This window comes from Cupressus sempervirens, chromosome 1 (assembly GCF_028749045.1).
Source record: "Cupressus sempervirens isolate cs-2001-9-10 chromosome 1, ASM2874904v1, whole genome shotgun sequence".
NCBI classification, from domain to species: domain Eukaryota; kingdom Viridiplantae; phylum Streptophyta; class Pinopsida; order Cupressales; family Cupressaceae; genus Cupressus; species Cupressus sempervirens.
The window spans coordinates 141024140-141051455 of record NC_143118.1 but is presented as its reverse complement, the minus strand read 5'-3'; the positions used below and the strand labels follow the sequence as shown (position 1 = coordinate 141051455).

The 27316-nt window shown below is 37.2% G+C and overlaps 1 protein-coding gene across 1 annotated transcript in view; it reads right to left on the bottom strand.

The window, feature by feature from the left end:
* Nucleotides 1–7597: 7597 nt before the first annotated feature.
* The window catches only part of LOC149576580 (thioredoxin-like 2, chloroplastic), a 43621-nt gene continuing 23902 nt past the window's right edge, over nucleotides 7598–27316 (bottom strand). The window contains exon 4 of the mRNA XM_089818039.1: nucleotides 7598–8176. Within this exon, the coding sequence (XP_089674165.1) occupies nucleotides 8036–8176 (141 nt within the window). The 3' untranslated portion in view covers nucleotides 7598–8035. The remainder of the gene's footprint in view (nucleotides 8177–27316) is intronic.

Here is a 27316-nt window from a genome sequence, read left to right as displayed (position 1 = left end):
AATTTGGCAACTGCACAATATTCAAGTGAATGAGGTGATTGACAGGCCATGCACCAAGGGATATCCTCTACAACATTTACTGTGTTCCTTTGCAATGAATCTGGAGTGACCTTTTTAGTGTTTTCTTTATAAACATTATTAATTGGCTTCCCATCTTTCCAATGAGTGTTATAAGGGAAAATTTGTAGCCTATTCTATCTACTGAAGTTATTATTACCAAACTGTAGTTCATCAACAGTAGAACCCTTATTATTATTAGTGAAAGGAAGTTTTAGATCCTTTAATATCTTCAAAACCTTGTCCATCTTGTCTTCCTTGCACTTCTTGTTTCCCCCAGGCTTGTTACTTTCTCTTTTGTTACCTCAAGAGTTAAACAACTTAGGGTCATCTCTTCTTCCCAACTTAACTAAGGCCCTCCTATTATTTTCAATATTTACTACAACTCTAAAAGCATCTCTTAATGTCTTGGGGTCTTTACCTCTAAGTATGTATGCCATTTTTCTATCAAATGCATTGAGATAGATTGTCAGACACACATTTTCATCTAGTCTCATAACTTGCAAGAGTTTATACATTCCTTTTTGAAACCTAACATTGAAGTCAAAGGTGGATTCATCCTAGTTTTTCTTGATGTTATTAAACTCATTAAACACAAAGGCAACATTAGTATTATCTCTATATTGTTCTTTAAAACACTTTTCAAGATCATCCCAAGAACTAATTATGTCATCAAGGAGTCTCCTAAACCAATCTCTAGCATCTTCAGTAAGGGAATGGACAAATAATTTCATGACTACATCTTGGTGCTCCACTTCATAATCATTCAACATATCAATAAAGTTCCTAAGGTTTTCCTCTCCACTAATGGCATTGTTACCAGCAAATTTTGTGACCTTATCTCTTAATTCATTAGTAACGGGATTAGGATATCCTGGGATCCCTGCAATACATATTTTCTTGTATCTTTCTAAATATATAGGTTTCCTTTGAAAACCTTGATTACCACTAGCACTTGGTCTAGCAGTATTGGATATTGTTCCTACTTTAGTGTTTGCATGTTGTCCAGACACAATTTGGCCTATTTCAACAAAAGAAATCATGAGACTAGCTTTGGAAATACTCATATTACTTGTTATAAGACTACAAGATACACCAAAAGACATATCTTGAGAATATGCAGCTTGTCCAATAGCAAGGTCAAAAGAAGACTTGACGAATTGGGTTTTTTTTCTCATTTTTGTTGCTTGAGCTTCATTCTCATCCTTTTCCAATTCCTTGGCAAGATCCTCGCACTCTTTTCTACTCTTCTCTAATTCCAAATCAATTTTGGACATGGTAAAGGTGCTCTTTGATTTCACCATGGGTTCATTTATTTGAATGTTTACAACCTTTTGTTTACCTTTATCTACAACCTTAGTTGTAGACTCTGTGGTACTTGTTTCAACCCTAATTTCCTCTAATCACTTATATGGATGGATTTGTGCAATGACAAGTCCCTCTTTTTCTAGTAAAGCACGCTCCTCATCTTGAATCTTTGATTTCAATTTCAAAATCACCACATTAATGTGTGTGTGAGGATGTAGATCTTTCTTCCAACTTCTTGTTTTGTTCTTTCAAAAAGGTCATCCTTCTCAGCAAATTTTATCTCTCCATGAGAGCATCCATGGTTATCCTTTCTTTCTCGTTCTCCAAATGTAAGTATTTGGCATCTTCTTCTACAACTTTCTTTCTAAGAAAAATTAATTCATTAAAGAGATCGTTGTGATTTACACTAGTAGCTTCTGATTCTGTGGTATCATCAAGATCTATAAGATTTCTCTCAGTAAAAGGTATATACTCTAAATGAGATCCTCTAGGTTGGATATTGTTTGATCTACCTTGCTGATCCATTCATTTAGAACCACTTTGCCTAAAAAAAGCATCTCCAATAGAAGAAATTGTTTTATCCTAGTAGTTTGTTTCTTGCTGAAAAGGAGTAGTGAAGAGTCCACCCATAAGCCTAGATTTTTTAGATTCAAAGATAAAAGACGAGGGCTCCTTGTCCTCTATGGGTTATTTCAACATTATCCCTAGGTTTCTAACCATGACTAAATTCTCCCTTTTTCCTAGGCCAACTCTTTCTACCAGCTTGTGGTAAGTCATTTGTAGTGGGACATCAGGGTGTGCTCTTGTGTAAGCCCTCATGTTTTTTCTCTTGTCAGCCATTTTGTTAAGATATAAACCAAATAGTAGTTATGAAACCTTGACTGAGTCGCCACCCACTAAGGGAGATAAGACTTTTCTAATGACAAACCTTGAGAATCTACAAAGAGTGTGAAATGACCCCACAGAAAGAAAGCCCCTCACCTGTGAAGAACGTGACTAACCTTATTGGCCCACTTTTAACATAAAATATTAAATACTTACACCCAAGTGTGAGAAAAAATACTGACCTGATGAGACACAATATATTACAGAAGAAAACAACTTTGTCAAGCGATGAAAGGACACTAGTCTCACACACATACTATATAATATTTTACGCAACCCCAACATAGTGTATCCCCAGTAGAGTTGTCATTTTGTTGGCTCATGTTTGGTAGTGTTTTAATCACCTTTTGGAATGTGGAAAATACCTAGAAGCTAACTGCAAACCATGAAAAATGCATCCTGACATACCAAAAGGACCAACTAACAAGACATTAAAGACTTCTTCCCTTTGAACTCTACAAAGTTCAAGCAAGTATACCGAGGATTAATCCTCTTATTTATCAAACTACAAATCCGTTCTTAATCCCCAATAAAGAAAACAATGGTCCTTCAATTCTTCTAACTATAGGATAACCAAAAGAATGAAAGAGAGCTAATAATCCATATCTTATGGTCCCTAAGTCAAGTATAGGCTAATTCATTTAGATCCATAATTCAACACAAAGTAAATAAGTTTTTTATCAAAGATTTTGAAGCTATGTAAGCCTAGATATCTGCTCAAAATGATACCATGGACAGTGATTTATCCATTTGGGCTTTGAATTACAAATCCGACACAATAATCTCAAATCTACTCCACCACCTTGTGAATAAGATCAATACACAATCAAGATCTTGTGCTTATCAAAATCTTCTCACAAAACATATCTAGCATTTCTTCTTCCAATTCAGTTGTGGTAGCCATTAGGTCCTCTTGATTGCCCAATTACATCAATTGCTCGACCATTACTTGTTCTATTTCATAATGCATTGGGGATTGGGAAAGTGAATACATCTCTTTACCTGATGAGGTTGCCCCTTCCCTTCTTTGCCTGTTTTAACTAGATTCCAATGGAGGACTCTCCAATGGATGTCTTTTATATGTTGGGGCAGGAGGGACATCTGATGGATGGCTCAATGAAGGTCTACGTTTTGATCCCTCTCGTCTCCCTACATGACTTCCTCCTTGTTTCACAACACTATACCTTGTCTTCCTTTGAAGAGAGTATTGACCAAGAGCAGCAGCAATGGTAAGTGCAAGTCTCTCCATTACCTCATTTATTTTCTCAGGATTTGTGCTCATAACCATGGCCCTTTTCTCATTTAGAATTTTCATAATTTCTCCAAAATGTGTCACTAATTTGGCTAGGTTTTTGCATTCTTTAAAGGGTCATAATCCTTATCACAAGAATTTATAAAATCTAAGGCCTTTTTGTAGACCCTTCACTTTTCTTTCTTAACTTCTTGTTCTTGCAAAGAATGTTCATTTCTAATTATATCTTCAGGATAATAAAATTGGTGATTCCATCACTTAGCCTCAGTCATTTTTTGAAATGTCTCATAAAATCCCTCAAAATGAGAAAACATGGCATGAAATGTTGCTATTCTATATGGTTCCAAGATTTTATCCAAATATATTTATCCTATCTTTGTGATTATAAATTGATATACAACAATGGAAGGAGGAAAATTTGTAGTTTTGGATCTCCCTTTTAACTATGCCTCCTCCAAACAACCAATTTGCCACAAAACTTCTCCAACACCAACCTTGAAAGATATCTGATAGGGCAACACATGGTAGTCCCTTGAAAACCATATACTTTAAAAACTCTAGAAACAAGGGATAATATCACCCCAATTATGCACATCCTTCAAATCCTTAGCAAATTCCTTTGGCCTAAAATGAACTCAAATAGTACTTTTGGGATTCTTGGGTTATCTTGTGATAATAATACTCTCGACTTAGAAGCAAAGTATTTAGCAAATCTGACAAAACTAGCATCTTCCTGATGCCATGACATGTCTACACTCCACAATTGGACAGGTAATACCTCCCCTTTCTCTTTGTCATGTCCATCTCTCTTCCAAAATGAGATGATCCTTTATAAAGAAACATGTGTATAAGCATAAAGTACCACCCAAAAGGTTTGTCAACCTCTACTTTCTCAATTCCCACCAAGCCATGGTGTATTTGTTCAACAATATAAGAGGCAAAATCAAAAACCACATCAACATCGTAATAAAGAATTTGCACCATCATGTACATACAATGGATACCATCATGTACATACAATGGATAGGCATTGAATTTTGCTCATCCTCACCAAAAACCTTACACAAAGACAGAGATCTAGGGCATGAGAATTAAAGTATTTAAGAATGGCTTAGGGGAGTATTTAAGAATGGCTTAGGGGTGGACGATGCAACCAAAGTCAAATCCCAAATAGCCTTCAAAGGAACATTCGTAAGATAAACCTGCTAGGCTTCATACACTTTTTTGCAATTTCTAAAATCTGGTGACCTCGTGGAAATCAAAAGGTGGATCCAACCCAATAACCTCACAAATCTCTTATGCTATGATTTTCACTAGACAATTCCCATTAATATCTCGAAAAAATCTAAGCATTGGATCATATCTCTTTACAATTAGGGTTAAGAGGTTTGTATCCATAATAACCCTAGATACTATTAATTTTCCCAAGTCAAATTCCAAACATTACCATGTGAGGCACATGAATTCCTTTGTGAAAACCAAGTCTTAAAAAAATGCAAACCACTCTTTGTTGTCTGAGTATCTCGTACCCAATTCCCTCTATCATATAAACCCTCAACGACCATGAGACAGGGTAAAGTAGGAACGAGTTTCCTTCCTTTTGAATAATCATTGGTAGATATGTCTAATTGCTCCAAAAAATCATCACACTGACCTATCTTGATAATCTATCTTTCCTATAAAATCCCTCCTAATCGTCATTCTAGGGTTTATGATTATGCAATATCCACAAGAAATTAACGATCTTGTTCTCTCGAAAAGAAAATTCAACAAACTAGACAAAAGCACTTACTAATTTTCAAGCTCACAATTGCCTTCAATACCTTCCCGTGAAAAAACCCTAGTCCTCAACAACTTATCCCAACAGCGTCTTCTCCTCTCTACAATCACACTAGAAACTTAGGAAGTACTTATGACAAGGAAAACTCCGTGCAAAGAAAAAAAAATTATCTCATCAATGGTCACACGAATTCCACTCATGAACAATCTTGGAGACAACGGACAAAAGGAACCATAGATCGATTTGGAAGTTAGGTCACTGATTAATTTTTATAGAAGCATGGGTCAACAATTCAAATTTAATTCTCCAGTGCTGGGTCCATTTTTGTTTGGTGACAAGGAGGTCAAACCAACTGGAAAATGACACCTGGATTCCATCTTGGCACTACTTGCTTTGTGCAGCCCACTACACTTCATAAGCCTATGACACGTGGCATACATTGAGTTATTGTTGGAACCAACCTCTTTCAACTACCTCTCAGGTCCCACCTTGGACACACGTTACATTTTCACGATGAATATCTTCCTCGCACCTTCTCTTCACGACATCATGCCAAACGTTGGATTTGTTTGATCAACTCTGTACTCAAGGAAATAAACTAGTGGGTCTGCTCCATTTTCTAAGACATGCATCACCAAATGGGGAATTGCCACATTGTAGGAAAAGAAAGGCGTTAACTAGAGTGTATTCTATGAACCTTGGGCAGGATATTTCACAAGGTTTAAACCATCATAATGGCATGCGTTGAACAGGATGTTCACCTAGGAAATAATAAAGGATCCCCCCACATATTAAAACGACCCACACTTAAGTTCATGACATAAAACCTTGGGATATCGGTTACAGGATAAAACAAGAAGTCGTTACATTAGGTAAAATAAGAAAGTCCCCTTTTTTAATGATGAACAGGCCCTTTCTTCAAGTCACATAAAGGTAACACAATATTATAACAAAATCAGAGTTTTGCTTTGGAACTTACCAACACTTGGAGAAAAAAATTTAGGTGAGTCTCAAAACATGGGCCAGTTTTTTATTAACAAAGGAGAATTTTGGCATGCACTTCAAATTTTGCAACCTTCTGGAAATAGAGCTAACAAGATCATTGTCCCAACCCAACCCAAAAGCAAAGAAAACTGAAAGTGAAGGCCACTTACATCACCACAAAGCAAAAACAAACAAAAGGCTACAAGTAGCCTATCAAACAGACCAACTCTCCCAGCTGGAGAGATGCCAACACCTGTAAGATCTTGAGGAAGACAATTCAACCCCATTCTTAGCACACTCAGAACAATTGGGGCCAAGCACAACGTAATGAGCACCAAGCCACCAAAAGTTCCAAAGCACCTCCTTCAGAACAGAAATAACAACTAGGGCCTTCAACAATTCTCGAGCCCCTTAGCTCCTTCAAATTGAGCATCCCCAACTCAAATGAAGCAACAAGGCTCAAGAAACCATAAATCCTATGAACTCTCCAAGATGTTGAAGAGTCAATCAATCTCTGCTAACAAACCAGAGCAAATCCTCGTAGAAAAGTGCCATTCACATGAGGAGCCCCCTCTCCATCCAACAGTCATAACAAAGACTGAGAAAGTCCCCAAAAATGAAGCACAGCAGGGCTTACACCTATCTCCACAAAGAGGAACATAAACACACCCCAGTCTACGACCAACGGCAAGCAAAGTCCCTAAAATAAGAAAGCAAGAATAAAACCAGAGAGGGAGGAAAAAATCCTCCACCCTCAAGGACTCAGTAGCAAACAACAAGACTTTTCACGGCACAAAGGGGCAAGGATGAAACACCCAAAGAACATCACTGACACTGCATAAAAGCCCACAATCAACAAGCCTGGATACCTGAAAACAGGCAGCGGCTTCCCACCATTGAATCCTTTTCCAAATACTCACAAAACCTCCTGGATTATCATTATCATCCTCACTCTCATTCCCTAAATCACCTGAATTGGAAAGCCCCACACTCCCACCCAAATGCTCCATTACAAAGCACACTTTAAGTTCCTATTATGTTGCTTCACACTACTTATGTTCTGCTAGGAAAGAACAGAAAAACTTTCACATTGACACAACTTTTATACGGTGAATAACAAAATCCATGCTTATCTATGTGATAGTTACTAATTCAGAAAATAAAAATGACTCGGACAAAAGAACATTTGCTTAGAAAGTAGCAATAATATATCATGTTTCTGTGCATATTGAATATGGAAATATATACACAACTGAATGTGAAGGGCTATTGATTTTTGAAAGATGGAAACCCAACCATGTGTCCAAAGTTAACTTGGACAACAACATTGCTGAATGAAACATTAGATACTTTAAAATCAATAATAAGGGTGTACAAAATCAGAAAAATAAACTGAGCATGTGGCATTTTCTGAGCAAAGCATCTTTGCCATGGATTGTGATAAACTTGCAAATACAATGATGAGGTATGGTGTTACAAAATAAAAAATCTTCCTGGCCAGGATTGCCAAGTAAGTCAGCTGTCAAGAATCTAAGCCAATCCTAGTATGCTCAAAACTGATGACAGATGACAGGTGAGAAAAAAATGGATGACCCATACCAATTGTATTTGACATAGGCTTCTAGGCTCGAGAAGCAAATTTCAAGATTATAAATTACAGGACAATGTCCACCTTTCCTATGTAAAATATACAGACCAAGAACTGAATGCAATTTTTAGAAATGCAAGAGCAAAGGGCTGACTGAGATATCAATTTTAAGAACAATTCATCATCTTGATGCTCCAGCTGCAGTAGTTTTGTCATTTGTACTTGTAGATCCCAAAAGGTCAATATCACCAACACCAAGTGGAGGACCAAGGCTGCATCGAGCTGTGTTGTGTAATGCAATAGCATCTTTTAGCTTCTGGAACTGTTATCAGACAAAAATATTATCAGTCTTGGATATCAATAGAAATTAAGAGGACTCCAATATACCACAAACGAAAGAGTAATGTATGTGTGTGTGTATATATATACAATCCAAAAATAAAGCCCAAAGTCAATTCTTCAAAACAGCATAGAAATCAAATTATCTTCAACAACAATTTGCACATAATTTAAATTTAGATAAATCCAAAATGCAAACCCTTCCCTGCATCTGGATGTCAATCAAGTATTCCATATGTCAATCTGACTCTAGTTGCATCAAAAAATGTGCAGTTATAATTAAAAGATCGATTCCCCATATGCCCCGAGTAGTCCCCCAATTTGATATATAGTAGTAGCAATCACAATGAATAATCTTTCCTTTTCAGAGGATGCAACAAATTTATATACAAATAATTAGCAAGGAAAAAATAATATTAAAACACAAAGGACAATGAATCTTGTGCTCAGGCAAGAAGGCAGTCTTCTGTTGTATTCAACAGGCACATACATTGGATTTGTTTTTTTCTGTTGTTAAATATCTCATATTAAAAATGAAAAAATAGTGGCTCTTCAGTTTGATCCTAAGGTCCATCTACCTAGACCTTTCAACTTGTCCGAGTAATTCTAGTTGCTAACAGGACACAGCCAAGAGAACTAAGATGAGATTCATTCATAAGAAATCATAGATCAAATCTTATCACAAATCTTGCACTCAATTAGGTCTTTTCTGCATTTGGGCACATGAATCTAAGGCATTGCCAATATCTGATTGCTACACCTATAAAAGTCTCCAAAGGTTCTGCCATGTGCACAAGCATTGACAATCTATAATTCAAGAAGTTCACAAAAATAAGGCGGTAAATGAGCAACATGTCCTATCTGATTGAATTACAAAGCAGGCTTGCCAGGCGGTCATGAATTGCCAAGGACAGACAACCCATTGGATATTTTTTGTGGATGATGATTACGTTGCATTAAAATATTTATGATCCATCATCATTACACTTTCTGGTGGCTTATGCCTACAACTTACAAGTGAACTTATTGACATAATTGTGTTTAGAAGTGTTGTAATGCCTAGTGTATGGATTTGTCCTGCATGGATTGTGCCTCTAGATCACTGATTTAGTGATTGTTTAAAGAGGTTAGTTGTACTACGATCATATACCATGAACACAGGGAATTGAGACAAAGAATGAAATGAAGTAAAGGGTACCTAATGCACTTCTTTCAATTCATTTGCCTATGTTTTCACCAATTTTCCTTCAATGCACAGGTCCTATGCAAAAAAATTTTCCCAACATAGAATCAAATTTTGGAATCAAGCAATAAGGCAAAGCCCATGTTGTGTGCATGGTGCTACTCCAAGGGTGGGTTCATTAGCCATTTGCAAGGTTTGATGCTTTTGGTGTTGGTAATGGCTGAGAGTATTTTCTCCCAATGTGCAAGTGCACAACTTAGGTTCAAGCACATCTGACTGTATGTTTGCACAACTTAGGTTCAAGCACATTTGACTGTATGTTTGCACAAGGTTGCCATCTTGTTTAAGCCAAGTTCATGATTGGCTTCTTGGTGTCCATAGCTTATGCTGATTTAGAATTTGTAAACTTCAGTGCCAGTGTTGCTGTGTTCAACGCATATAAGATTTAAAATTTTGGTATGTGACCATTGTTTGCTAGTTTGGGTGCTGTCTTCTAATTAATGAGGCATTGTTTATACCATTACCACTGCCGATAATTAATGAGGCATTGTTTATACCACACAGCAGGTTTGGCCGCAGTACACAAGAAAAAGCGCAAAAAAATTTAAAAGTGGAAAGCTCCAGACAATCTTCTTCCATCTCCTCTCTCATTCTTCTTCTAGATCTGTTGTCTTTGGCTAAGCCAGATTCCTCATAAATGTTTTGGCAAAGGGGTACACAACTCCAATACCCAGGCTGCAAACAAACTTGAGAACTTTCCAAAGACACTTCTCACAAAGGCAAAATGGACCAAATGTAGAATGACAAAAACTAAGTTATGCCAATCTGAGAGATCATTGATGCTAGATGGGATCAGAAATGAATTCACATCCATTTTGTAGGTTGTTCCTGTAATCCCTCTATCTATTGTAATGCATCATTCAAGGAGGATGGTCATTTGAATTAATTTCTGCAATTTTTCTTTCGTAAAAGAAAGGAAAGGCATCCATCGTTTAACTGACATTGTATAAGCAAGCAAAGGAATTCTTTTTCAATAGAATACAATAACACCAAGTACTAATTTCTACATTAATAATGTGCAATCTGACTTACCAAACATTACATAAATTCAATCACACGGGATTATTAATGACATTTTATTTTGGGAGTACTTTGACCGTGACACAGAATCACTTCATTGGTCGGTAACACAAATTCCAACTCAGGCATGCAGTTCTTCTACTTGTGAGCATTCTTGGAGTGTCCATGACCATAAAGACTAGTAAACACAACAAATTGAGCAGTTACCTTCAACAGACAAAAATTTAAAATTAGGAACTTTCCAATTATGACTTGAATAATTTTCTATTTTTCTAGCACATATCAGGAGGTTGATATATATTCATCATCGCCAAATTTGTTAATCTCAATTACTGTTGAAAATGATCACCCAATTTACCTATATGAGAATTATCCTAATGTAGAATGGATCAACACTGATAAGTAGCCTACATTTAGTGAAATGGATTTGGATGAATGTGATTATGGATGATCAAGGTTATGCCGTTTTGCAGCAAATGGTTATAAATGCAAGGGCATTGACTTCAACTTGACATATCTAGTCATGGCTACCTTTGAGACTATTTGAATTTTGTTATTTGTTTTCTCTGATTTTGTTTTGTAAATGAGTAATGGATCTTTGAAAATATGTACTCCTAAGACTGGAAATATGATAATTAAGAAGAATTCAAGAGAAACTGGCAATATTGAAACTTTTGAAGTCTAGAAACCATTTCTTATTCCCTAGTTGACATGAAAAAACATTTGTGGTTCTCTTTATCATGTTTTTTTAAGTAATTTAAGCATCTTTTAATTTGCTATGTTTGTCCTGTAATTTTCCCATTTTAGACTGAAGTAATTGAATTCTATTTATACTTACAGTTTCTCATGCTGTGGCTGGGAAAATATAATGCTGTTATGGTTGATGTAGTACCAGCATCATTTGAATCATAAAAAGCCAGGGCAATGCTGCAGAAATAAGTCATTGTTCCCATTAGGATGCACCTCATTAAACATGGCACTCCATATGCAATTTCAGAGAAATAGCTGAAGATATATGAGATCATTGAAGCTTGTCAGTTGGTGAATTCAACCGTGTCACTTGGCAGTCATAAAGTTGAGAAGGACAATAGCCTTGACTACCTAAAAAGGCTGAAAGCGTACAGGGCCAAGTCTGTGCCTCTATTAGAAAACTCTTGGTAGGATGATAAGTGGAACTTGGGTTCTAGAGCATCTTCCTGTGTTCAATAATTTCTTAACTCACATGGAAGATGACAGCAAAATGCAGAACATGTCATGGGAGGCACTCAAAAAATACGTGTAGAAGAAACAGAGTTGTAAGGATGCTTGTTGTGGGAACAGTGAAATTCAGGAGTGGCTTCTTTGATAACATTGAGTACACCCTTACCAACTATAACTTTTTTGGTTGTTGCAACTAGTGATTCTAACAAATTTTGTGATCACAATGATCGAGCATTGATTGCTTCAGTTGATGATGCTGGATGTTTCTGAAATGAGAGGTTGGGACACCTTAACTACCTAAATATTGCTTTCTTGAAGTGGCACTATATGTTTCATGATCTTCTGTGTGTCATTGCATCCAAGAGTGTTTGTGAAGGCTTTGTGTATGGGAAGCATCAAAAAGAACCCTTTTGGTAAGAACACTACACAAGGGCCAAAGAGACCAAAGTTGGCACATGTTTTGGTCATGGTTGACATCTTTACTAGAAAGACAAATGTGTTTTTTTGGAGGAGGTAAACGTTGTCTGCTTTCAAGGATTTAAAGGTATTAGTGGCGAAGTTATCAAATAAAAGCATCAAGAAATTGTGGACAGACATTAAATATTGTAATGTTTCTTTGATGGTCATCTTAGTTAGTTTAGCTAGTTTCTAATTCTGTCTTTTTGTTTACATTTGTTTTTTAAAAGCACTGTAATGTAACTGCATATATAATGTAACCTTCAACTTCATTATCAAATATACAATTACCATTACATGGTATCAAAGCGAGTCAATGGGGTTTTATAGTGTTTGGTGAGTTTAAATTTTTTTAGTAAAAGAATGTAACTTCCTTAAATTTATTCCAAAAAATAATTCAATTGTTTTTTCAGTCTGCAATTTTCAAGGGTTTTGTTTTGTATTAAAATCGTGTTTGTAGCAGTGCAAGAATTGAGGGTTACTCAATGTTTTCATTTCTGGTCCATGCATTGTTTTTGTGCACTGTTTCTGGTTAAGGTCATGCACGACAGGTTTCCCACATCCATTTTTTTAAAGCCAAAGTTGGGAGGTCTTTCTGTTTGCTACCTTAAAGTAACAGCTCTGTCTGAAGATTCGACCTTTTTTTAACATGATTTTTCCCATGCGACTTCTCCATCTGTACATCCCGCACAAGCTTTCTGCAATTTCCTAGTGTCGTTTACAGTTTTCATACTACTTTTGATGAAACTCGTGTCTGTCTATTTATGCAGTTTTCTTCAATGTTTGCAGCCATCTGCACATATTTTCAACCCGTGTGACTTTCTGTTTGCATGTGCATTTTCTGAAAATCGTAGAGTTTGTGTGGCCATGTTTAGACAAGTTCACCTGCAATCTGCGACGTATTTGTGGCATGCTCGCAGCTAGGGTTAGCATGGTTTCTTTGCAGCTAGGATTTTCCAATTTTCCCCAAAATTGACGATTGCTCCAATTTCGACCTAGGGTTTCAGGGTCTCTATATCTGCTCGTGAAGGATTGTGGTTTTTGTGACAATGTCTATTACAATAATAGATAAGACGTCTATTATTAGTTAATGGTTATCTTGTAAATATCTTTAGCTTTAGTTTGCTTTCGTTTTTTGCTTTCTCTGGAATAGAATGTTTCTATTCTTTATGATCGTTTCCTAAGGAAACATCGTCTCATTCTTTTGTATAAATTGACCTTTCGGTCTCTGTTATTAACAAGGCAAGTATTTACCAATTACCTCGTAATATGGTATCAAAGCTAAATGCTTAAATTTTTTTGTTAAAATTTATAATTTCTTCTTGAAATTATTTGTTTAAATTTTTCCAAAATTATTTCAGCTATTTTCTCCAAAAACTCGCCTAGGTTTTCCTGTCTAGAGAAATTCTGAACTCGGGTCTACAAATTGCATGAAAATCGTGGTCGTTTTGTACCATTCTCAGCTGGTATCTGAAAATCACGATTTCTTTTGCCTAACATCCTCTGCAAATCGCGTTTTTTTTTTTTTACACTCCATTTTCGCGTCTTCAGCCTGCACCCGTGCAATTTGGAGGCTCATGTTGTAGTTGCAGGGGTTTGTACTTCCTACCAAAGACGCGGAATCGACAGTTTTGGTTCAGATCTTTATCTAAGACCTTTTTTTTTTGAGATCGTTTCTAACAGCCGCACGACTAGCAAACTCGCGTTTTTGGGGTGAAAATCTGCATGTTTCTGTATCAAATCTTCATGCTCTTAGCCGTCTCAGTCTGTCATCATGCTCCGGGAAGCAGATTCAACCATTTTTTATCAAGAAATCTGAAGATTTTTCAAGCTTTTTTTAGCTAGGGCCGTTTTTTTTCGAAACCCTAATTTTTGGGGTCAAAAAAATATTTTGTTTGCAGATTCTTGGTGGGTTTTTCGAGAGCTCACCTGGGTTGTCGTCCGTTTTTTCTGGGTGCCTCGATTTTTGTGCCTCAATTTTCGAGCCAGCAAATTCCTTTTGGGTTTTTCGAGCTCTCTTCTGGGTCATTCTCTAATTCTTCTAGGTCTTCCGTATTTTTGCCTCGAAGAACGTGCCTTCACAGATTTTCACAATTTTCCATTGAAAAACGTGCCATGGCATCTCTGACAAATATTCTGCTCGAGCATAATTCCAAATTCAATGGTCACAATTATGGAACCTGGAAGGAGCGCATCATCGCAATCTTCGAATATCGAAACACCGATCAACTTGTTCTGGGTGTTAAGCAGCGTCCGACTTCTCCGGGCCCTGATCAAGATACATGGGATCTAAACAATCGAGAGGCAGTAATGCTTCTCAAACTCTCCATAGCTGATGACCAGCTTTCTCAGATTCCATCCGGCAAGACAATGGCCGAAATCTGGACACATCTCAAAGTCTTCATGAGACTTCCGACAAGAGCAGAGCCTTCTTTCTGAAAAACACTCTGTTTTCTATTGTCATGGATGAGCGCACCTCGCTCCAGGCACACCTGAATCGGATTCAGGAAATCCGTGATCAGTTACTTGCCATCGGTCGCAAGATGGAGGAAGAGGATATTGTGGTAATCACTCTTCGGAGTTTACCAAATTCCTATGAGCATTTTATCGAGACTCTCAACATCACATCTACTGGTGTTGATCTAAAGTTCACTGATCTCTGCACCCTGCTACTTCAGCAAGATCAGTGGAAACAATAGTTCGGTAGCAGCTCCAGTTCCACCTCCACTGAGCAAGCCTTTGCTGCGAAATCCTTTCAGAAGGATAAGGGCAAGTTTCAGCAACCATCTCAGCAGAAGTCTTCTGCTCCAGCATCCGATGGTACCAAAAAGAAGAACATTCAATGCAACTATTGCCACAAGTATGGTCACATGAAGGTTGCATGTCGGAAACGCTTAGCTGCCCAATCTAAGCAATCAGGTTCACAACCCAAAGCGAACAGTGCAGAGCACACCGAGCAAGCGGAATCTGCCTTTTACGCCTTCATGGCTAAAAGACCCGCAGATCATGTGCAGTCATCTGCCTGGTACATTGATTCAGGTGCCTCTCGACATTTCACTCACCGCAGAGACTGGTTTACTGACTACCAGCCTTATTCAGATTCTGTTATCTTTGGTGGTGGAGAAGAGTACACGGTTGCTGGTAAAGGCAACATTCAAATTCAGTCTGTTGGGAGGAAGCTCATATTCCTTGATGTGTACTACGTTCCAGGGATGGAACTAAATCTACTCTCGGTTAGTCAGTTGCTGCAACATTCTCCACACTTGGCAGTCACCTTCAATTCACATCAGTGCACCATCACTGATCGGGCGACTAAGTCTACTATTGCAGTTGGTCTTGAGGATCATGGTCTTTTCAGACTTACTGATTCTGGTGATTCTCAAGACTTAGCTATGGCTGCTCGGCGATCTTCCATCAGCACACTTTGGCATCAACGATATGGGCACTTAAATGTGCATTATCTCTCACAACTTGCTCGGGATGAGCTTGTTCTTGGTTTGCCAGAGATTCAAACCCAACACCTTGGAGTTTGTGACGCATGTCAAGCTGGGAAGCAACATCGCTCACCTTTCCCCAGTGGTGATTCCTGGCGAGCTTCTCAAGTCCTTCAGCTTGTTCATGCTGATATCTGTGGCCCTATGGCCACTCCTGTTCTTGGGTACAGGTATTTTCTGTTGTTTGTAGATGATTTCAGTAGAAAAATGTGGGTGTATTTCCTTAAAAAGAAATCCAATGCATTTACCGTATTTCAGAAGTTTAAACCCTTAGTTGAAAAAGAGTCTGGGAAATCTATTATTACTCTTAGATCAAACAATGGGGGGGAATTTTGTTCTAATGTTTTCTCCAGCTTCTTGGATACACATGGCATCCAATGCCAGTTCACCACACCCCACACGCCACAACAAAACAGTGTAGTTGAACGTCGGAACAGGACAATCACCGAGATGGCTCGTTCCATGCTCGAACACAAACATGTTTTGAAGCGTTTTTGGGCAGAAGCAGTTAACATTGCAGTTTATCTGTTGAATCGGTCACCCACAGTGGCGGTCAAAGGTAAAACTCTGGAAGAGGCCTGGTCAAGTCACAAGCCCAGAATCAATCACTTGAAGGTTTTTGGCTCTCTTGCTTTTGTTTGGATCCCTGATGCTTCACGCACCAAGTTGGATGCCAAAAGTCAGAAACTGATGCTTGCTAGATATAGCAGTCTTCACAAAGCCTACCCCCTTATTGATGTTGAGACATCTCGTCTCATATACAGCCGCGATGTAGTCTTTGATGAGCAGCGAGGACCATTCATGCATGTTTCTCCTGTTCCTGATCCAGTAGACCAGCCTATGCAGGTTCATGATTTGGGAGTTCGGCTTCCATTAGGTCCACCTGATGGGAGGGCTCCAGTAGCTCCTCCAGCTCCAGTCCTGTCAGTGATACCTGTACAGACACCTCCGGCTTCTCCTGCAGGATCACCTCGTTTTGAAGATGCTTCACCTGAGTTTGATCCAGATTCTTTTGATGAGGATCCTGTTGATCAAGCATCTCCTAGTACTACTGTTGGTCATTCTCCTCTCCGGCCTAAGTGGTGGGCTAAGACACTTGCTGATCTTCATGATGATGAGCTTATTGATGGGAGAACTGCTCAGAAAAAGAGCAAAACTACAGATTCTGTTAACTTTGCTCTTATGGCCAACATTCACAGTGTGTTTGAACCTCAAACATATTTCGAGGCTAAAGGAATTCCAAAGTGGGAACAGGCCGTGCAATCTGAACACCAGAGCCTGCTGAAGAACAACACTTGGGTCCTTTCTGATCTTCCCCCAGGAAAGAAACCCATTAGCTGCAAATGGGTCTACAAAATCAAATACAAATCAGATGGTACTTTGGATAAGTACAAAGCTCGTTTAGTGGCAAAGGGCTTTTCTTAGCGTCAGGGCATTGATTATGAGGAGACCTTTGCTCCTACTGCAAAGATGAGCACCATCAGATTAGTCGTAGCTATGGCAGCACAGTTTGGCTGGAAGGTCCATCAGATGGACGTAAAGAGTGCTTTCTTGAATGGTGATCTCCATGAAGAGGTCTACATGACGCAGCCTCCTGGTTTCAAGGTTGCTGGTAAAGACCATCAAGTTCTCAGATTGGTAAAAGCTCTCTATGGTTTGAAGCAAGCCCCTCGGGCATGGTACATCAAGATTGATACGTAACTCGGTGATCAAGGCTTCAAGAGGAGTTCTTCAGACTCAAATCTGTACATCAAGACTACTGACAGTGACATCATCCTTCTGGTGATCTATGTGGATGATCTGATCATCACTGGCAGTTCGGCATCTTTGATTCAAGGAATCAAACAACACTTATGCCAGTCTTTTGATATGACTGACCTTGGGCTCATGCATTATTGCTTAGGTGTTGAAGTTTGGCAACAGTCTTCTGGTATATTCATCTCTCAGTCCAAATATGTCAGGGCCTTGTTAGACAAATTCCGAATGCAGGATTGCAAACCTGCATCTACACCTATGGAGAAAAGTCTCAAGTTATCAGCCAAGTCTGATTCTCCTTCCGTTGATGATACTACGTATAGGCAACTAGTAGGCAGCCTCATCTACCTATCTGCTACTAGGCCTGATATCAGCTTCGTAGTCAGCTATATTTCACGCTTTACGACAGCTCCTAAGGCTGATCATTGGATGGCAGCAAAGTGTGTGCTTCGTTATGTGAAGGGCACTTCTGATTATGGACTTCTGTATTCTCGGAGTTCTAATCCTAAACTCAGTGGGTTCACAGATTCAGATTGGGCAGGCTCTGTTGATGATAAAAAGTCAACATCTAGATATGTGTTCAGTTTGGGATCCGGTGCAGTCACATGGACCAGCAAGAAGCAGCAGGCAGTTTCTCTCTCTTCTACAGAGGCTGAATACAGAGGGACTGTTACGGCAGGATGTGAAGTTGTCTAGCTTCGTCGGATGCTTGGGAATATGTAGATGTCACCAATAGGACCGACTACTCTGTTTGTTGATAACGAAGGCGTTATCAAGTTAGCACGGAATCCAGTCTTCCATGAACGAACCAAGCATGTGGATGTTCATTGTCATTACATATGACAGCTGGTTGAAGACGGGACTATAGATCTGCAGTATGTTCCTACCACAGATCAAACTGCAGACATTCTCACCAAGCCTCTTGGTCCTGATAAGTTTGTCAAATTCAGAGGACAGCTTGGTGTGTTAGATAGATTAACCATTAAGGGAGGGTATTACAATAATAGATAAGACGTCTATTATTAGTTAATGGTTATCTTGTAAATATCTTTAGCTTTAGTTTGCTTTCGTTTTTTGCTTTCTCTGGAATAGAATGTTTCTATTCTTTATGATCGTCTCCTAAGGAAACATCGTCTCATTCTTTTGTATAAATTGACCTTTCGGTCTCTGTTATTAACAAGGCAAGTATTTACCAATTACCTCGTAATAATGTCATGGTCATGGGTTTTTCATGTTTTTCTCAAAAATGTGTTTTTCATAAGTTTTTACTCAAAAAATTATATCTGGTATTCTTTTGTGGGTTGTAGTTTTTTTCCTAAAAACAAAGTTGTCTATTTTAAGTAAATTTGTCCCTAGGAATCCGTAACTTCAATTTTGTACCAGGAACTCACTAAGGATCTTTATGCTGCATGATGTCTATATTTTGTCATGCGCTGTCCGTAGGATTTTGCACGATTTTCTCCTTAAAAACATGGTTGTGTTTACATTTTTTTACCCAATTTCTCCAACAAAATTGTGGGTTTTACTCTGCTAGAGAGTTTTTTAATTTTATACAAGAAATCACGATTGATATAAAGTTTTCTGGTTCTGATCAATTTTTCTCCTCAAAAATAATGTCAGGTTTTTCAACTCTCTCCTCAAAAATCGTGTCTGGTTATTTTTACTTTCTCCTATAAAATTGCTTATAGGTTTTCTGGTTTTTTTAAATAAAAAAAACCATGACTGGTGTTGTTTGTCTCAGGGTATTTTGTTTTTGCCAAAGAAATCATTTAAGGGTTTAAGTCATCTTTTTCCACTTGCTCTCTGTTTAGGGGTGTAGTGCTTGTCTACAAAAGTTTTTGGTGATTTTTCGAACAAAATCATGGCTGTTTTTCTGAAGCAGTTCAAATTTGGAGATTTTCCCCTCAAAGTCATGCTTTCAGGTTGAGATGCGGTTCTTAATATCTCCGGCTACAGAGAGGGACAGTACTCTTCCCCAACATCAGGTTGAAAGGATTTTGGTTATCTTGGCCATCTCCAAGAGTTCAGCAGAATTAGTGAGGATCTCAAAAACAAGTCCATTTTGCAGAGTGTTATATGCATTCATGCCCAAAAGGGGGCAGCCTTCTATGCGTTTGTGTCCAAAATACCTGGAAATTGTCCTCTGTCAGGTTGTTAGAACGCTGACCATTAAGGGATCCTGGGATAGTATTGAATTGTAATGTTTCCTTAATGGTCATCTTAGTTTACTGTAATGTCCCCTTCTAGCTAGAGACATCACTTTAGTTGGTGATTAGCCTATCAAAGACCCTCGTAGGCTAATAAGATTGGATAGAGGGTCACCTTGGTGTGGAGATCCTCCAAGGACCAGAGCAGAGTACTCTTCTGGGTTGCCAGAGTTTGTTTATGATGAGTTTTGCTTTGAGTTTGGCTTGGTCAGGCTATTTTTAGCAGTTTTGGAGTTATAAAGATAGACCCCTGCTATTTTTAGAAAAGGGGTATGGTCATATGCAGTTCTATCATGTTAGCTCCCAGTCCAAACAACATTCAAAAATGTTGTTGAGTAATAATGGAGATATTAATGTTTATTTAGTTAAAATAAACGTTATTGGTTTTGAGCCTATATTGTTAAGTTATAATATATAACTTAAGTGAGGGTCATGATATCATAAAAGGGGCCATTGTTTCAATTAATTGTGGGTTCAAGCTTATGGAAAAATTAAAAGGGATTTTCTAAGTTTTAATGTAATAACATTTTTTATGTTATTATTATATCTTTTATCCCACATTGAGCTTGGAGACTCATTCTGGAGTTGAGGAGTCCTTATAAACAAACCTTGTCTTCCTTCAAGAGCAGGTTATGAGAATTGCTTAAAAACTTTGCCTTGTGAAATTTCTTGAAGTTGTGGCAACAAGGGTTTCTACAAGTTTGAGAAGAATTCAGACTGTGGAGAACGTAGTATCTTCAGAGTTGATGCAATTTGAGGGTGTGAAATATCACTTGAATTTTGCCTGTGAGTTGACTTCATTCTGGAGTGAATATTGTGTTTTAGTAAGAAAGTATTGGATGAATCTGTTTACAGGTTGGAAGGGGTTATAACAGCAGCTACAGTGTCGTGAACAGTGCGCTACAGTGCCGTGAACAATGCGCTACAGTACCGCAAACAGTAACATGCTACAGTGCCACCGTGAATAGTGCGCTACAGTGCTGTGAACAGTACAGCGCTACAGTGAATTAAAAATCAGAGATTTAATATTGCGGTTTTTTGATAGGTGCTGCCCAAGGAGGAAGCAACCAGCAGCGTGGTTGCGTATTGGAGACAAAAATCAAGTTTTTTCAACTATTAATGATGATGTTTTTAATGTATTCTTCCAACAATAAGTATTGTACATACATTAGGAACCATCTGAAAAAATGAATTTGATTAGCATTATAATCAGATTTGAGTTATAATTTTAGGTAAGATTAGTTTTCAATATTTGTATTTTCTTTTCATCAACTCAAAAACCCAAAAACAGCTTGAAACATTAAAAAACAAACCAAAAACAATCATTACACCCAGGGAAACAAACAGTGATCAGCGTAGAGCCTATTTGGGGTTCTTACTTTTACACAATTTTTAATTTTGTCTTTTGTTTACATTTGTTTCTTTTAGAAACATCATAATGTAATTGCCTATATAATGTAACCTTTCTCTTCATCACTGAATATACAATTACCATTACAAGACAATGCAACAAGATATGTGAAGTGGGAGTTCATAAACCAATTTGGCATAGCAAGAGAATCGATAGTTCCTCAAGCTCTAGAACACAATAGGTTAGTTGAAAGAAAATATTGTGTGCACATGAAGATGGCCAAGCACATGTTCCTTCTTGTTGAAGGTGAGGAATACAAATGAAACAAGGAATGCAAGAACACTTGCTAAGAAGGTTTAGGAACGGGAAACAGCAACAATAGCCTCTGACAATGGCAACAAATGCTTAAATGGCCCATAAAGACCCTCCACGATGCTTCAATTAAGGTAAATCTCACTAGGCAAGAAGTCAATTTGCAAACAATGCTTTGATTGCAAGGTACAAGATTTATATTTCCACAAACACATAAGGAGGCCTACATACAGAATCAGAGATTGAGGATATATATGATTCTCTCATGAAGAATAAAACTTGGGAGTTATGCAAGTTAACAAAGGATAAGAAGATGATTGGTTGCAAGGCTCACTTTAAAAAGGGACATTAGTAAGCACAAGACTTGTAGCCAAGGGATACTTGCAAACTAAAGACATTTACTACAATGAGATGTTCCTCCAAGTGCAAGATTTGTCATTGATGGCATTTTTGCAATTATTGGAGAGTATAGGTGGATTGGTTGGATATAAAAAGTGTGCTTCTTCATGGTGATTTAAAGGAAGGTATCTTCTTCCAGTAACCTCCTTCTGTTTGCGAAGGAAAACAAGGAAGATTTAGTGCATAGATTAATTTGCCTCAACTGAAAGATTCACCATAGTGAGGAAAGTTCTTGCAATTACAGCAAAGTATAAGTGGAGTTGTTGGATGTAACAAGTGTGCTTCTCATGGTGATTTGGTGGAAGATAGCTTCATCCAGAAGCCTCCATGCTTTGTGAAATAAGCATGTCATGCCCCTGCCTAAGTGATAGCATTAACTTTGCATCGACAAGAAAATTGTCTTATTTATAAGACATAAAAAAATTCAAATCCACCGAAGGCAGCAGCGAGGATCATATTCAAATCCTACAGTGATCATATTCATCTCAGAGATCAATGTTGATAACAAAGCTGTAGAGTAAGGCAGTGATATGATTAATTAATAATTTAATACTTAATACAGCAGTTAACCAAAGCCCAGAGATTGAAATATTGATGCAGCAATCAAGAAATACAATAGACAAGGCATTGTGTGGTCTTGAAGAGATATCATTAAGGATCGAACTTGATGAGGCATTGTTAAGAACAGTTGTGACTATTCATTAAGGACGCCAACTTCCAAAGGTTGTCACTCTACAGAGACATGAGGGTATAAAAGGTAGAAAACAACACTGGAGGAAATCATCAAGCAATCAATCCAAGCATACCAGCGATTGAGCAAAGAGATCTGCAATTCAGAATACAGGCATATTTGGATCTACTAAATATTGTGATATGATATGCATGAGAATATGTTTGATATGTATGCCTAGTGCATGCAATGCGAAAAAATTCTATCATATACATATACTTCTTTAGATATTTCTTATCAAGGAAACACATAGGGGAAGCTATTGTTAAGGACTCTAAATTTGGTAGGAAGGGTTAAAACTTAAAATGTTCCCCCGCAAACTGATTTGCACTCCTATCAAAACAATGAACGTACCATATTATCTTCAAAATCATGAAAATCCTACAACCATTTGACAACTCAAAAAGGAATAATTGGAGGAAAAAATCTCATAAAAAATTTAAAATAAATATATTAATTTTTTTAAGTGAAGACCTGTCATATACACTCCTTAATTAATAATAGGAGATATTATACAAAAGAGATCAAAATCATAATTTATTTATTTTAATTATTTGAATAATCCAAATTTTTCATTGGAAAATATCTCTAAACCTTTTTTGACATTCTTTCTTTCACAGATCATACCTAGTTAAAGTACGCAGAATGTGCAAAGAGAAGTTTTCAAATTTTAAGATATTAAAAAATGGGTCAGTTTGGATTCAAGGGATTCATGAGCATTTGGAATAATTCCATTTAATCTAGAAACCAGGAAGATATTTTATTCTTGGCTTCAACCTAGTCATGCTTTAGCTATTGGATCTTGGCCACTGAAATTTAACTGCGCCTAGTTAGATAGGAAAAAAGTTAACATGCAGCCAATGACAAGGGTCTTCTATAGGGTTGCTTTGCCAATTTTATTGCAAGATCTTTTTATGGCTTTATCCCTTGAACATCTTGCACATGCTCCAATACTGTCAATATGGTGCTAGATCTCTCCCTACCAATTGTAAATCACCAGCCGGAGCTCCGGATGATAATCAGAAAATGACACATCGGTAACTACAATAACTTTGGCATCAGCCAAAGTCTTAACTTTTGTTTTTGTTTCTCTTTTTTTCTTAATGATTTGGAACTGTTTTCATATGTGGATTATGGAGCCCACTTTTGTTTCAAGCTTCTGAACAGGCATTTTATGGGACTTGAATTTCCTTCTTAGTGGTTATAAGGGTCTTTATCAACTCTGTAATGAAACTGTGTTTTCTTATAGGCCAGGTGCAGAAACTAGTTGTGCAACTCTTTGCCTAAGTAGCAGTGATCCGAGAGAGACTGAGAGGCCAAATGATGGGTGTCATCTCATACTCTTGGGCTTGATGGAAAGGAATATTCACAAGGCACCTTATATGTCTTTCCAAGGAACTCCATCCATGAAATTAGTTATAAACTGCAGCAAAACAAAAAGAATGAAAGACACATCTTGGCAATCAATTACGGCTGCTCTACAGAAAAGATAGAAAGGTTCACAGCATGCTCCATAACAAACAGTGCTTAATTAGAATAGACCATATATCAGTTTGAGACAGAAGCAACATTTTTAAGGTTGTGTTACTGGATCTTCCAAGGGGAAAAGCCAGATCTGGGTCCACTACAAGAGGAATCCAAATTCAGCCTCAGTTCATCTGCCAATGTTAGGGTGCATTTGTCTTAGACAAACTCAAGTGAACCCAAGGAGGAATTATGCACACCAGACAAAACCATCAATTTTCTGCATTTTCACCCTTCTCTGACTTTAACAGGGATGACCTAAACAAAACTCCTGACACTAAAAGTTCCATTTAAAAACATTTCAAACACTAAAACAAACTCATTTTAGCTCATTTTTATTGCAAATGACAAATACCATTCCACAAGACTACTTTCTTTTCTGTTTTTCATTCAACAAAGACAGCTAAAGATTGATCATTGAAGGATCTACATCAGTTGCAATCCAATTCCTGCATATCTGCAACTGTCCATTAGATGCCAAGATCATAGAAGAATATTATTAAAAAGAGCGATGTTTTTCCTTTTTCATTCCTGCATTTTGCTTTTGGAAACATGAAACAAACACTCTGTGTATCTTTTCTTTCATGTTTCTAAAAATATCTCACTATGCTTTAAAAAATTTAAATGCTAAGTTTTATGTAAATATTTTTTGTTTTTAAAATATTATATGTTTTGAATGTCATGTTCATAAAATTTATTGCCATACGAATAAATCCCCAAGGCAACCTAAATTCAAAACAATTCCAAGTTCTACCATTTGGAAGAATGTCGGTAAGATACAAAAGTTCCATCTTGTGAGGGTTATATTCGGATTTGAAGGAGGTGGGATATCAAGTACTCAAGTTTATATGGTCAATGTGGACTTACAAGACTAGTCATCAATGTTGATGTTTGATGGCTTTACTCAAATAAACCTATTATACATGAGATATGATTTATATGTGTGTTCTCTAGATTGAGATATAAGGTCATTGTTGTATGACAAAAATTCATATATATATATATATATATGAGATTAAATTATTTTTATTATTAATTATCTGATTAATGAATAGAATTGTCCCATGAAGGGACATGTCTATTCATAGCCTATTCTCTCTATATAAAAAGGATATTGCATTTGGATAATACTTGTCAAAAACTCTAACCCTAACCCTATATATAACCCTTGTTCTAATCTTAACCCTAACTCAAACCCTAATCTAACCCTAACTCAAACTCAAAACCCTAATCTAACCCTAACCCTAACTCTAATTCTAACTCTAACTCAAACCCTAACTAAATAACCCTAAACCCTTGTTCTAATCTTAACCCTAACCCTAAGCCAAACCCTAACTCTAACTCTAACTCTAACTCTAACCCTAAACCTAACTCAAACCCTAATCTAACCCTAACTCAAACTCAAAACCCTAATCTAACCCTAACCCTAACTCTAATTCTAACTCTAACTCTAACCCTAACTAAATAACCCTTTAATTCTAGAAACCTAACCCTAACATATTGTGTTACAAGATTCAAGAATTGACAGATTAACAGATTTTCGAATCATTGATTAATTAATAGAGGAACAAATGTGTTCCTTATAAAGAATTACAAGGACGTTCTTTCTAAAGAAACAACATAGACTGAAGAAGAAATTAGAAACAAAACTGAAGACAATATAGGAAACATTCCTATCTAGGCTAAAAGACGAAGTACAGACAAGTAGTTGACCATTATAGAAAGTATTTAACTAAAGAGATAATATCTTAATAAAGATATTAAAGATATTATCTTAATACCCTCCCTTAATGGTCAACATACGGATGTCGAAACATTCTGGGATAACTGAAACCCTCCCTAGATTTACAGAATGTTGAAACCAAGAAGCTTTGCCAAAAGAGTGCTATGACTCAAAACAAATTGCAATTAGAAAACTTCATTTTTGTGGAAAAAATGGTAAAACCTAGAATCTCACGCAACCTTGCGTATTACAGACAACAGGAAATGATTTTTAAGGAGAAAATCAACAAACCCAGAAAAATAGAAACAAATTCAAAATGCGAAAAATGCAACTTCGCCTTGATCAAGACCTGGAGAAGTCGGACGCTTCGTAGCACACAAAACAAGTTGATCGGTGTTCCAATATTCAAAAATTTTAAAATTGCAATGATGTGCTGCTTCTAGGTTCCATAGTTGCGACCATTGAATTTGGAATTATGCTCGAGCAGAATATTTGTCAAAGATGCCATCACACGTGTTTCAATGAAAAACTGTGAAAATCTGTGAAGGCACATTCTTCAAGGCAAAAATACGGAAGACCCAAAAGAATTAGAGTGACCCAAAAGAGAGCTCGAAAAACCCAAAAGGAATATGTTGTCTGTTTCTCAATCCGCTGGCTAAAAAATCGACACCCAGAAAAAACAGACAACAACCCAGTTGAGCTCTCAAAAAACCCACCAAGAATCTACAATCAAAAAAAATTCTGACCCCAAAAAATTAGGGTTTCGAGCAGAAATTCAGTCAACGGCCATGGAGGTCAAATTTGCAAAAAGAAAACGTTGATTTTCTAGAAAAAAAAGGTCAATTTGGCAGTCGCTGGCATTTGATTTTATTAAAAAACACAAAGTCGTTTGAAAACGGCTGTGTTTGACCTCAAACAATGGCGAATTTGGCAAGTACAAAGGTTTGCCCAAAAAAAACGCAGAGCCGCGAGTCGGAAAGCCACGAATTTCTAGTCGCAAGTGGAAACAACGACCAAAGCCAAGAGCCAATAAAAACGACTGATACCACACAAGCTTGCTGAAGAAAAAACATGATTATCAAAGAAAAACCAAATGCCAAAACCCACATTTTTCAAAAAATGGATGCCAAATAGAAACCCTAGCCGTGATTGGGTGTACGAACAGAAACCCTAGTCGAGTTATTTGTGAAATACCAGAAGCAATTTCGAAAAAACGTAACAAATAATTTCAATAGAAATTATAAAAAAATTTCGAAAAAATTTTTAAGTATTTGCTCTAATACCATGTTACAAGATTCAAGAATTGGCAGATTAACAAATTTTCGGATGATTGATTAATTAACAGAGGAACAAATGTGTTCCTTATAAAGAATTACAAGGACGTTGTTTCTAAAAAAGAAACAACATAGACTGAAGACGAAATTAGAAACAAAACTGAAGACATGATAGGAAACATTCCTGTCTGGACTAAAAACAAAAGAGACAGGATAGGAAACATTCCTACCTACATTGAAAGACGTACTATACACAAGTAGTTGACCATTATAGAAAAATATTTAACTAAGGAGATAATATCTTAATAAAGATATTAAAGATATTATCTTAATATATTGTTCCTTCTACTTTAATTGTTTCAGAGAAAAATGAATGTTTAGGAACAGTTGCTCCAATTGAACAGGGAGAACAAATAGTTGTTGTAAATATAGCGC